This window comes from Leptidea sinapis, chromosome 15 (genome assembly GCF_905404315.1).
Source record: "Leptidea sinapis chromosome 15, ilLepSina1.1, whole genome shotgun sequence".
NCBI lineage: Eukaryota > Metazoa > Arthropoda > Insecta > Lepidoptera > Pieridae > Leptidea > Leptidea sinapis.
This window is the reverse complement of record NC_066279.1, coordinates 12350463-12363609: the sequence shown is the minus strand read 5'-3', so window position 1 is coordinate 12363609 and position 13147 is coordinate 12350463. Positions and strand designations below refer to the sequence as shown.

Genomic DNA, 13147 nt, shown 5'->3' with positions numbered 1-13147 from the left:
CCTAATCTGGGGAAAATTCAAACTCACAAGTCACAATCGCTTTTTATACTCTTTAAAAATTGTTAATTCTAATTTGTATTGGTATGTAATGACAAGAGATTTGAATACGGCCTTCAAAAAATATGATCGGACTTGAAATAATATTACGAAGAAATTATAAGAAAAAAAAGCAATAAAACGCCAAGGCATGGCTGTATGAGCTTAAACCCTTCGCCTGCTCTAATATTGGATGAACTACGAAGAAAGTAGAAACTAATAAAAAACGGTACGCATTGGTACCTATGTAAATTGTAATGGTCAGGTATTTATTTTAATTTTCACATTATTTGAAAATTAAGCACAATATTGTGAATAAAGTAAATGTGGTGAATAAAATATTCAAAATGGTTGAAGCACAGAAATATCGAATTGAGCAAGAAATGACCAATTTGGTCAATGAACTAGACAAAAGTTATTTGAGGAAAATGCAAGTAAGTGTTTAGGTTATGTTCTTATCATAACTTACGCAATCTCTGAAAGTATGAACATACACTTAATAAATGGGTAATTATAAGCAAATGTTTCCCAAACCATGCAATAAATAGTATTTAAAACATCTGTATATGTATCAATTTATTAATATTATGATATAATTTTCTTATAACATTCCCAATTCCTCTTATATTACCTATAAGGTACCTAATATATAAAGGCACAGGAGTTAATCTATTTTAAGTTGGGGGACGATTATGATACCTTAGTTCAGGTTGCTTGCATGAGCAGATTTCTTTCACCACACTTTAGTGTACCATTGTCCCACAAGCATTTATTAATTTTTTTTAGTAGATTTAGATGCGAATATTTTATTAAATGTAGAGGTGGTAAAACCATTGGAATCTGCTGTATTTCTTGGCATTACTCTTGGTTCTAAATTGCAATAGGGCTCCATATCGAAGGATTGAAGAATAGGCTTAGTTCTGCAGCATATGTGGTTAAGAAAATTAGACGGTTAACTGAGATAGATATGGCGTGACTAGTATACTTTAGTTATTTTCATAGTATTATGTTGTATGGTATATTGTTATGGGGCAGTGCGGTCGATATTAATATGATCTTTGTCCTGCAGAAGAGGGCTATTTGCACGATTTATAACCTAGGTCCTAAAGAATCATTAAGAGAAAAATTTAAAGAAATAAACATTTTGACTGTTGCTTCTCAATACATTTTTGATAATGTTCTGTATGCTCAAAAGCACATTGAGGAATTTTCTAGAAACTGTAACATTCATAATAATATCACGGGGAACAAACATAAACTTGTTATGCCTACTACTTGGTTGGGTCGAGTTAGTAAGTCTTTTGTTGGGCGATGTATATGCTTCTACAATATGAACCCAGAAAATGTGCAAAACAAATGAGTTACAAAATTTAATAGAATTGTTAAAAAATGTTTGTGTGGGAAAGGTTACTATAGCATAAACAATTTTCTTAATGACACCACGGACTGGGAATAAAGCGAACACCCTCAGGCTCTTTAATTATAAATGTTTATTGTAAGATATCACATTGTAATCCATATTTTATATTAAAAAAAAGCCCACTGAGTTTCTTGCGCCCATTCTTCTCAGGTGTGAGGTAGTCTCTTTTGAATGGGTGGTAGTTTTTGATGTTCAATAAGTAATTATACATCCTATTTGCAGTAAAAATATTTGAATTTGAATTATGCTTGTCACTTTGAGACATAAGATGTCAAGTGATGACTCCTTGATGGTTTTCTTTTTCCAAGAATGTGAACTCCAAGTAGGTAGGAATGCTGGCTGCAAAGTGGAAAGCACTGCATTAATGTTGAACATACTATTTTATTTGTTAATATTTGTTTTATTCTACTACTTACACAAAAACTGAACTTGTCTTTTAGCATTTTGGCATCCTTAGTATTCATAACATTATAATTTAAACTAAACATACAAAGGTGTGATATATTATTTGTAGAATGAAAACACAATATCATGACGTTTGCCACTTTTTTTTTTTTTATGTAATAGGAGGTCAAATGAACGTACGGGTCACCTGGTGTTAAATGATCACCGCCGCCCACATTCTCTTGCAACACCAGAGGAAACACAGGAGCATTGCCAACCTTTAAGGCAGGTGTACGCGCATTTTTTGAAGTTACCCATGTCATATCGTCCCGGAAACACCGCACAAGGAAGCTCATAACCTACATAATACTTTGTAGACAGAAGGAATACCTGCACTATTGCCTAGACTAGCTTAAACAATTATGACTTACTAATTATCAATGACAGCCCCATCTGCAGAGGCTGTCTGGTTGCGGATAAAAAAAATTGATGAGTGGCTGAGCAAAAATCATCAAAAATAAGATGTCACTCTGAGAAAGATTGTGAACATCACAGGAATGTTTTAAACTTCTGGATGGAGCTGGTTTGGTTGAAGTGATATGCCTACCATACATGCAAAATGTAGTCAATCGGGAAGTCTTATTACAAATGTGGGAGCCTCATACCATAATCAAAAAAATTTGTATCCCTATGTCAATTTGGCGAATGGTGTTCTAAGGTTAAGTTTGTGGTATGGTAGCTGACGCAGCAAATGTTGTATTATACAAATAATTTAAAAAAATGGGAAAATTTTTTTTTGGGCTATAAAACAATATATGTTGGCTGATTCACAGTCCTACCCAATATGCACACAAAATTTCATACATATATTTCATATATCACATACAGGAGTTTGGTAACATACACCAAAACACAAGAAGTTTATATAATAGATTTACAATAATGTTTTTCACAGGGTGACATGCACAGATGTGCTGCAAAATGTTGTGACGATCCACAAACCTCTCTTGAAAGAGTACATGGTTGCATAGAAAATTGTACAACATCATTGAATCAAGCCAATAATTATGTACAGGTAACTGAGAAAGCAAATATTTTGTTTCTTATTTATTTTGCCATCTTCAATCAGCAACATCTGCTGTATGCAGATTATTTTTGGACATTTAATAAAGCAAATGATACTTATTTTTGTATGCATGTTGCTGTTGTAATCACTTTGACATTTAAAAATTATATATATTATATAAAAAGAGACCAAATGAGAATGTAGGTCAATTTTTTGCCCTGTGCTGCCTCGGGGCGTAAAAAGAATAGGGTAGTCCCAGGTCCAAGGGTGTCGTAAGAGGCGACTACGGGCTTTTTGAAAGTGGGAGAGTCACGCTGCTGTCTTATGACGTCAGCACAATCGGGCCAGACTCGTCCGGGTTACTTACCACACTCGCACAGAATACCGGCGTGAAGTAGCGGTCTAGTGCCGCTATGTTTCGCATAGGTTAGTGTCGAGGACCGGAGGCCATTCCCCCCCCCCCCCCCCCCCCCCCCAACAAAATATGAGAGCGGTCCTAAAAAATAAATTACCCCAGGAGGGTACCGGCTCTTGTAGAGCCGGAGAATCCCTCCCCGAGCATTCGCGCTCGGGCTGCCCCTCGTATTCTGGGGAGGGCACAGTACCGCGTATGTCACAGGACAAACAGGGCAGCACCACGGCACCCCGCTCCACGCTTAATGTGGACTTTTGTAACATCCGGGGAATTCACTCCAACTTAAACGCCGTCCACCACCACCTTGAGACGGCGCAGCCGGCCTTGTGTTTCCTTACGGAGACGCAGATATCTCGACCTAGCGATACGTCATATTTAACGTACCCCGGGTACAAAATTGAGCATAATTTCATGCCTCATGCCGGGGTATGTGTGTACGTTAGGGAGGATATCTGCTGTCGCCGTCTCGGCAATTTTGAGGGTAGGGGCAGTTCTACTCTCTGGCTCCGCGTAGATTTAGAGGACCGCGTCCGCATCTATGCGTGTGTCTACAGGTCCCATAGTGGTAACGCAGAAACGGATCACCTCATGGGCTACGTTCAAGCGGTATTTGATGACGTGCTTGCTCAGATCCCCTCCGCTGAAATCGTAGTCTTGGGTGATTTCAACGGGCACAATGCCGAATGGCTTGGATCACGTACCACAGACTACGCAGGGCGATCTGTGCATAATTTTGCAATGGCGTATGGTCTGTCCCAATTGGTTGAGTCGCCGACGCGGCTCCCGGATGTGGATAGCCACATGCCGTCCTTATTAGATCTTCTGCTGACTACACATCCCGATGGTTACCAGGTCTCTGTCGACGCCCCTCTCGGAACGTCCGACCATTGCCTGGTCGGGAGTGTAGTGCCTATCCGACGCCAACGTCGCAGACCACCAGCGACCCGCCGCGTTTGGCACTACAAGTCAGCAGATTGGGATAGGATGCGTTCCTTTTTTGCATCCTACCCTTGGGGCAGGGTTTGTTTCCTTTCAGATGATCCTAGTGCCTGCGCCGTTGCAGTAGCCGATGTGGTACTGCAGGGCATGGATATTTTTATACCAAGCTCTGTAGTACCGATCGGTCGCAGATCACAGCCCTGGTTCGATGCGTCAGTTAAAGCAGCATCTGACTGCAAAAAACAGGCGTATCGAACTTGGGTTGCGGCGCTGGGCTCAAAGGATCCGAACTGCAAAGTTCTGAAGAGGAAATATAACCGTGCCTCCAGATTTTTTAAGCGGCAAATCGCCCGTGCGAAATCGAAGCACGTCGTCAAAATTGGCGAGCAGCTTTCCAGTTACCCGACCGGAACACGCAAGTTCTGGTCGTTGTCGAAAGCTGCTCTTGGTAACTTCAACCAGCCGTCCATGCCGCCGTTGCACATGAGGAATGACACCCTGGCCCATACGGCAAAAGAGAAAGTCGACCTTCTGTGCGCTCTTTTTGCCTCCAACTCGACTCTTGACAACAACGTAAAAACACCGCCAACCAACCCGCGGTGAAAGAGCTCTATGCCTGAAGTACAGTTCAGAGAGAAAACTGTTTGGCGAGCTCTGTTTTCGTTGGACGTCAGGAAGTCGAGCGGGCCGGATGGCATTTCTCCAATCGTGCTTAGAACGTGTGCCCCTGAGTTGACGCCGGTGCTAACGCGTTTATTCCGGCACTCTTATTCAAAAGGCGTAGTCCCTGATTCATGGAAGTCAGCCCTTGTCCATCCGATCCCAAAAAAAGGAGACAGTTCGGATCCGGCAAACTACAGGCCTATTGCTATTACCTCCCTACTCTCCAAAATTATGGAGAGCATAATTAACCGCCAGCTCTTGGTATACCTTGAGGGTCACCAGTTGATCAACGACCGGCAGTACGGCTTTCGCCATGGTCGGTCGACTGGCGATCTTCTGGTATACCTAACACACAGATGGGCGGCGGCTATTGAAAGCAAGGGGGAAGGCCTGGCAGTTGGTCTGGATATAGCGAAGGCCTTTGATCGTGTATGGCACAAGGCGCTCCTCGCAAAACTTCCATCATTTGGGCTTCCCGAGAGCTTATGCAAGTGGACCTCCAGCTTCCTCACTGGGCGCAGCATACAGGTCGTTATCGACGGTTATTGCTCGAATCCCAAGCCCGTGAACGCTGGAGTGCCCCAAGGCTGTGTGCTATCTCCCACGCTGTTTCTTCTGCATATCAATGATATGTTGGACACCGCCAACATGCATTGCTATGCAGACGACAGCACTGGTGATGCCGTATACACGGGCCATGCAGGTCTCTCTCGGGAAAACGTCGACCAGTGCCGGGTGAAACTTGTGTCTTCTATCGAGTCCTCTCTCGAGAAGGTCGCGGAATGGGGTAAGTTGAACCTTGTCCAATTTAACCCCCAGAAGACTCAAGTTTGCGCGTTTACCACTAAAAAAACCCCATTTGCCGTATCACCGCTCTTCGAGAACACTTCCCTTAAAGCCTCGCCTAGTATCGGAATACTGGGTCTCGAAATCTCGAGCAATTGCCAATTCCGTGGCCATCTGGAGGGCAAAGCCAAACTGGCTTCAAAGAAACTGGGCGTCATAAATAGAGCACGGCAATACTTCAAGCCGGCCCACATTCTAGCGCTCTACAAAGCGCAGGTCCGGCCTCACATGGAGTATTGCTGTCATCTCTGGTCTGGCGCACCCCAGTATCAGCTCGATCCATTTGACCGCGTGCAACGCAGAGCAGCTCGAATTGTCGGGGACCCAGTACTCTGTGAACGGCTGGATCACTTGGCGTTACGTAGAGACGTCGCTTCATTGTGTGTCTTCTACCGCATTTATCACGGGGAGTGTTCCGAAGAGCTGTTCAACCTGATTCCTGCCGCCGAATTTCACCTTCGCACGACACGCCACAAGTTACGATATCATCCCCACCATCTGGATGTGTGGCGGTCCTCCACAGTGCGGTTTTCAAGGAGCTTTCTTCCTCGTACCACGAAGCTGTGGAATGAGCTTCCTTGTGCGGTGTTTCCGGGACGATACGACATGGGTACCTTCAAGAAAAGCGCGTACACCTTCCTTAAAGGCCGGCAACGCTCTTGTGATTCCTCTGGTGTTGCAGGAGAGTGTGGGCGGCGGTGATCACTTAACACCAGGTGACCCGTACGCTCGTTTGTCCTCCTATTCCATAAAAAAAAAAAAAAAAATATTGTGTGTTGGCCTCCTCAATGTAACATGAGCGAAATTCACAGTCTGACATCTCTCCAACAACCCCTTGCTGGGCCCCTGTTTCATATAAAGTTAAGTTTCCATGCAATAAAATTTGTGAATAATTTAAGTTAACATAGTCCTGCAAAATTGTTTGGACAGTTTGTCTGCAGGATCAAGTCTTTAATCAAGAATTTATATGAGTGTAATCAACAATAATATTGATAACAATATAATAAAAAATCTTATTTGAAGAAAAAAATAAACTTAAGAAATACTGTCAACACTGCGTTGACAGTATTTCTTAAGTTTATTTTTAAATTTTCTCTTATTGAGTTCTAGTCGGATGTCCTCAGGCAAGCTGTTTGATAAATATAGTTGGCGTTTTTTCAAAGTTCTAGTACTGTGCTACCGTAGTCGTTAATAATTCTAGGTACCTCAAACTAACCAGTGATATAGACCGAGTATAGTGATTGTGCATAATTTGGTTATGTTCTTGATTGCCATGATTGTTAATAGCTACTAAGTACTCGATTTTTTTTTTTTTGAAATTATAATAGGAAATACTATTTCATTATAAAACAATTATACCACAATCAGTGTATCATAAGGGCATCATTAATAATAATCAAGTTTAATTCTTCTGCATCAAATTTGAAACATTTTTTTTATAGGCATTGTGAGTTATGTATAGTTAATTGTTTGCATTATTGACAACACCAGGAAAAAAGAATCATAAATGTCAGAAAAAATAGTATTAACAATGTATATAAGACAATATCAACCTGCTAACTAGTTTTTCATATTAATAACAATGATGCAAGCTGTGGTGCTTTAAAATTATAAACGACCTATTAAGTTTTGGTTTTTAATTATGTATATTTATTAGTAGCAGGTAAGGCAGTAAGTTACCGATAGTTAAACATCTTGTATATTGACAACTAACATAAATTGTATCTCTCCACAGAATGAAATCAATCACTTACAAAATAGATTGCAGAGGTGTGTGATGGACTGTAACGATTCAGCGAGGGACAGACTTGGACCGGATCCTAGTCAGGAGACAGTAAGACTCATGATTTATAAAATAGAAATGCATTGATTTGAGAGTTCCAATTTTAAGAGTAGGTTTTTTTTCAATATCATCATCATGATCTCTGCTGGAAGACATCCATTGCTGGCTAAAGGCCTCTCCCAAAGATGACAATCAGTCCCGCGCTGCTCTCACCCGACATATTCCGGCAATCTTGACCAGATCATCTGTCCATCTTGTGAGGTCCCTACCAACACTACATTTTCCAGTACTTGGTCGCCATTTGAGGACTTTTCTGCCCCAACAGAATAGTATGGTGTTGCACCAGAATAGCACCACCCCATCTCGCGTGTGTGTCATAAGAATCTTCCAACCATGGTGATTTTGGCATAACCCCCCAAATAATAAACATGACATACAATTTTTTAATGTAAGAAAAGGCAAATGGGTACCATCATGATGGAAAGTGAAAAACCAACCACCATGGACATACTCTTCAATACAGGTCAAGAGTTTTGTTGCCGTTTATTCTGAACTTATATATTCTCTACATGCCACATGTCCTCTTCATTTCATTCTTAGTATTTCCATTTCCGAACCATTCACATTTCAATAGTATGTTTAAGTTCGCATATTGTTTAAGTTTTCTAGCACCTACCAACCTATAGCCTGCCTTATATAATCACCCAGGCTAGATTATAGAATTTTTGTGAAACTCCATAAAATTAAGTATTATAATTCAAGTCAAGCCAAACTGTAGCTGTAATTTGTATGGCCTTATTATAGGGGTAAAAAAATCATGTAGTTCTTGTAATGAGAAGTGGAATGCTGCATATACAGCAGTTGACAGAATATTTCATTAAGTGGCTGTGTGAGACAAAAAGTTTCCTGTATATTTGATGTGATGTTTTGGTAGGTTCGGTTGACAGCTTTTCAATATCAGATAATGAACAAACATTTTTAACAAATTCTAATTAACTGTTACTGTTCGGTAACTGACAGGAATATATCTTAATAGTAATAATATATTTATTTGCTTACAGATTGATAAATGCACTATAGACTTCGAGAAATGTGCAGTAAAGTGTGTTGACAAACATATTGGATTACTACCTGGAATGATGAAGAGTATGAAGAAAGTGTTGGCCAGCGGAAAACCCCCTCCAGTCTCAAACGAATAATCTATCTAGTACCTGCATCTGTTATAGTCATCACTCTCAATGTTAGAGCGGTATTGCCGATCGTGCGCTCTTCCTCGCTCTGTTAGGTTATACAAAACATATTGATTTGAAGGTACTGTTAATACGTATTATAATAATGTAAATGTTTTCACTCACAGAAATGAAGTTAAGCTTACCAATATCTTATTTCGTGATGCGAAGATACCTTTCTTTAGAAGAATGTTGTATCACATGGGGCAGTGTGACTTTTGTAATCATTGTGAAAGTTTACATACAGACAAAGTGCAGAAATCAAAATAAAAGAAAAACTTGTTTGACATGAGAACCTATTTTTATTATAATAGCAATGAATATAAAATTTTCTGTATTTCTAGAATTCTAGAGAAAGTATACCTACAGTTAAACTTTACGTTAATAGCGTCTGTAGCTTAACTGTCGAACTTTATAACCAGCGTCGCATATCGTTCCAAGTACTGTGGTACGGGGAACGCAGGTGTTGTCAAGCACAAGACCACGTTACAACAACAATACGCGTTTATGAAACCTTTTCATTATATTTTTATCCTTTGCATTTTTGTATGATATATTGTATCATACCTACACTGATAAGTAATTTTTTATTGTGAAATCTTGGCACTATTCTATTCTTCTTCTGACCAAGGGGCACCACATGTCAGCCGCTGTCACCTTTAATTTTTTTTTAATTAGATGATAATGGACAAACACAGATCACATAAATAAAACAGTAAAGTCCGTTGTAATTGATTTAAATTCAGATACATTGTATTATTAGCCTGTGCTGCATATCATATGTTTTGAGTAATAAATGAAAGTATATTATAAAGTTCTTCGTAATGTCGATAGATTATTGTAAATAATATAAATTATTGATTCTGAAAATAATATTTTTCAATAAAATGGCAATTCTTCATAATTTTTTCCTTGACAGTACCTAACCTGATTATAATATATTTTTTATCCACCTGTGTCGGATAATATATTTTTATAATCGAACTATAATTATTAGTACATACAATTAGGGCGAATCAACATGACAACTGGCTCGAATGACGCTTGTGCAAAGTACAGTGTGCAAAAAACTTTTTTCCATTTAAATTTCTCATATGAAAACAAATTATAGGTATATTTTTTCAACTTTTATATAATGTATATTATTAAATTGCATAGATGTACCTGTTTTAGGTAGTAACTTATAGTTGTCATTCTATTTATATGGAAATAAAACAAATAATAAATACTTATTCGTGTTTTTGGTTCGGATTTAATTATTTACTTTAAAACTTTATATTTTTACTTTTACGCTGAATCGCCACTTTTTTTTTAAATTCTGCAATCAGTCCCCAAACTATGAGCAAATGTGTTGAAATTTTGTGGTAAGAGTGGTCTCCATCGAACTTTTTTCCCTTTATCTTAAGTCCAATTCGACAATGCTATTTTGCTTGAGTCTCTTTGGATGCTTTAAAGTTAGTAACTTCACTGCCAATGGGGTTGGATGAATTGCTAACGTTCTTTGTAATTTGAAGATAAGATAAGATATTATTTTAAATTTAAGTTCTTCATGAAGTTCATTGTTTTTTAGGAACAATGGGGCATTCGATATTTCTAAGGATGCCATTTTGGGCTCTCTGTATTATTGCAATGTTGGAGTTGCATGCTGATCCCCAGAGCTGGATACCGTAAGTCCAGATTGGCCTTAGAACTACCTTGTATATAAGGATTTTGTTATCTAGACTTAGGACTGAGTTTCTTCCGAGCAACCATTGTAATCCTCGATACTTATGGTTGAGTTGCTCTCATTACTTTTGAAGATGTGCTTTCCAAGTAAGCCTTCGATCCAGGTGCATACCCAGGTACTTAACAGACTCATTGTGTGGCGTCTCCTAGGTGAACAGGTGGACAGTCTCCTGGTCTGGAGCGACAGTAACGTAACCCACGTTACGAGACTTAGATGTACCAGCTTTAATTCGCCATTTTTTGAGCCAGTCTTCAATTTTGTCTAGTCCACACTGGAGCTTTTGTGAAGCGTGGTTGCAATTATTATTATTATTGCTTGTTATTACTTGCAAGGATAGCGGTGTCGTCGGCGAACGTAGCGGTTACTACATCAGGTGTTTCTGGCCGGTGACATGTGTAGATTGTGTACAGTACCGGACCCAGAATCGATCCCTGGGGTACTCCTGCCTTAATATCATAGAACCTAGTTGTGTATTCCACCGTCTTTGACTTGGAATATTCTTTCTGAGATGTATGATCTAAGCAACCCATAGAAAGGGTTTGGCAAAAGGCTGCCAGGCAGTATTCTCTTTTCTCTAATGACTTCCTAATTTGGTAAATAACTCTATGTACTTGCTCGATAGTGCCATGCTCTTGTCTGAACCCAAATTGGTGATCTGGGATTATGGATCCTTTTTTTAAGATTGTTATCATCCTTGAAAATACAATTTTTTCGAAGAGCTTAGACATTACAGGTAGGAGGCTAATCGGTCTATATGAGACAACTTCATTGATAGGTCGTAGAGGTATGAATCGCCACTTTCATTAATTTCTTCTATTCCAGATATGGTATATCGCTACAATGGTCATCTTTTTCACTTTCTGAAGAGCTTTTTCTACTCTAAGAGATTTTTAATTATTATCTGCATGGTATTTTTTCGAACTCGAAAATTTATCCTTTATCCTTTCTCGCGTTCAAAAAAAATACCTTGAGTAAAATATATTGACTGTGTATCGTTTTTTCTACCATTTTATTAGAAAAAGAATAGGTATTTCAAGAAAAATGCCCAAACGTAACAATGACAACAAAAATTTAAAAAGACACGTGTAACTGTAACTGAGATGCTATCGCTACTGGCCTTGCAAGGCGACTGAGGGGCGCCGCGCAGGGAAGCGGGGGATGCGTCGAGTTCGAGCCAGGTGTCATGTTAATTCGCTCGGCTGGTATGTATATGTATAAAAGTTTGTACTATTTTCAATACCTACAATTAAAACTATGAATAAGCATGTATTCTTGATAAATAGTATATTGTAATTATCGGAAGATAGTGTGCCAGATATTTGTTGATTGCTATACACAGGTCGTAGAAACAATGGGAGAGTGTAAACATCGACCCTATAATCCACACTCCTATTAACTAAATATTCGCAATGCAAACAAATCAGAAATTAAACCGAGGTGAGCGGGTCTAAGAAACTGAATGCTCATTGGTCAGATGTGTATGCGGTTGACTTCTGAAATTGTTCGCCCTTTACTAGGCGTGTATTTGTTATAGGGCCGATGAGTATATGTACAAATATCAATACCTCAGTTCCAAAGAGTTAATAATTTTGAAATTGGTTGTCAAATCAAATTCAAAAAAACAACTCGAAATGTTACGGAATATAACGAAAATATCCTAGACTTATGAATAAATATTGGAAGTAATAATAAACTGGATTCACTTATCGGCTTGTTTTTCTGTGGTAATGGTCGGTTATCGTTTATGGAACAATTTCTGGTAATGGCAATCTTACTGAATTTCAGACTTGTTGCACTTTGGAATTGAGGTAACGTTATGTTTATAATAATTGGACGTAGTTCCTGAAAAACGTTCCAAGCCACAAAAACATCACATTTTAAGGAATTTGTGTTTAAAGTTTAATAAATATTAGTGTATTCCATATATGTGGGTTGGGCTACTAAATCATGATGTCATTTAAAGAGTGTATGGCTGCCATTTTTTGTCAGTCCGTTAATGTGAATTACGTGACCAGTTTTGTGTTCTTAACTCAATGTCGACAAGATTGTGGTTGTGTTTTTCTGAAATTACGTCCAATTGAGCTTGTTAGAAATAAGCGTTTTGTAAATACTGCATTTTTGGTGAATGTTATATAAAATCATTAAAGTTATATAATTATTAAAAAGTTTTATTTTACCTTTATGTGGTGACGGTGAACGTTAATAGACAACAGAAAAATATGACGACCTGCATATCCGAGTGGTAAGCGATCCTACCTACTAAGCTAGATGTCCCGGGTTCGAATCCCGGTAGGTGCAAGCATTTATATGATGAATATGAATGTTTGTTTCCGAGTCATGGATGTTTAAATGTATGTATGTATGTTTATATGAATTTATGTATGTTTAAGTAAGTATATTGTATTAAATATATCGTTGTCTTGTAACCCATAACACAGGCTATATATGCTTAATTTGGGGCAAGATAATTTGTGTAAAAAGTGTGTCAATATTATATATTATAGTATGTAATAAGAATTTAAACCAATGTACCACCTAATTATTAGGCGTCATTAAACACATGAGCGTTGGCTTTTTCGACTCGTTTACGAAATTTTTGAAGGTACCCATGCCCAGAAAGTTATTTCCACGTTGGTTGTA

At 38.7% G+C, this 13147-nt stretch overlaps 1 protein-coding gene across 1 annotated transcript; it reads left to right on the top strand.

The window, feature by feature from the left end:
* Window positions 1–250: 250 nt before the first annotated feature.
* On the top strand, window positions 251–12672 carry LOC126968359 (protein FAM136A-like). Its single transcript, XM_050813349.1, has 4 exons — window positions 251–470; window positions 2796–2915; window positions 7505–7603; window positions 8614–12672. Exons 1-4 carry the CDS (start codon window positions 384–386, stop codon window positions 8749–8751), a joined length of 444 nt encoding a protein of 147 aa, XP_050669306.1. The 5' UTR covers window positions 251–383; the 3' UTR covers window positions 8752–12672.
* Window positions 12673–13147: the final 475 nt, after the last annotated feature.

Bases quoted from the DNA above. Each gene is read 5' to 3' on its own strand.
- LOC126968359 (XM_050813349.1), top strand. From the start codon at position 384: ATGGTTGAAGCACAGAAATATCGAATTGAGCAAGAAATGACCAATTTG. The intron at 471-2,795 runs GTAAGTGTTTAG...TGTTTTTCACAG, and splicing joins GTTATTTGAGGAAAATGCAA to GGTGACATGCACAGATGTGC. The intron at 7,604-8,613 runs GTAAGACTCATG...ATTTGCTTACAG, and splicing joins CGGATCCTAGTCAGGAGACA to ATTGATAAATGCACTATAGA.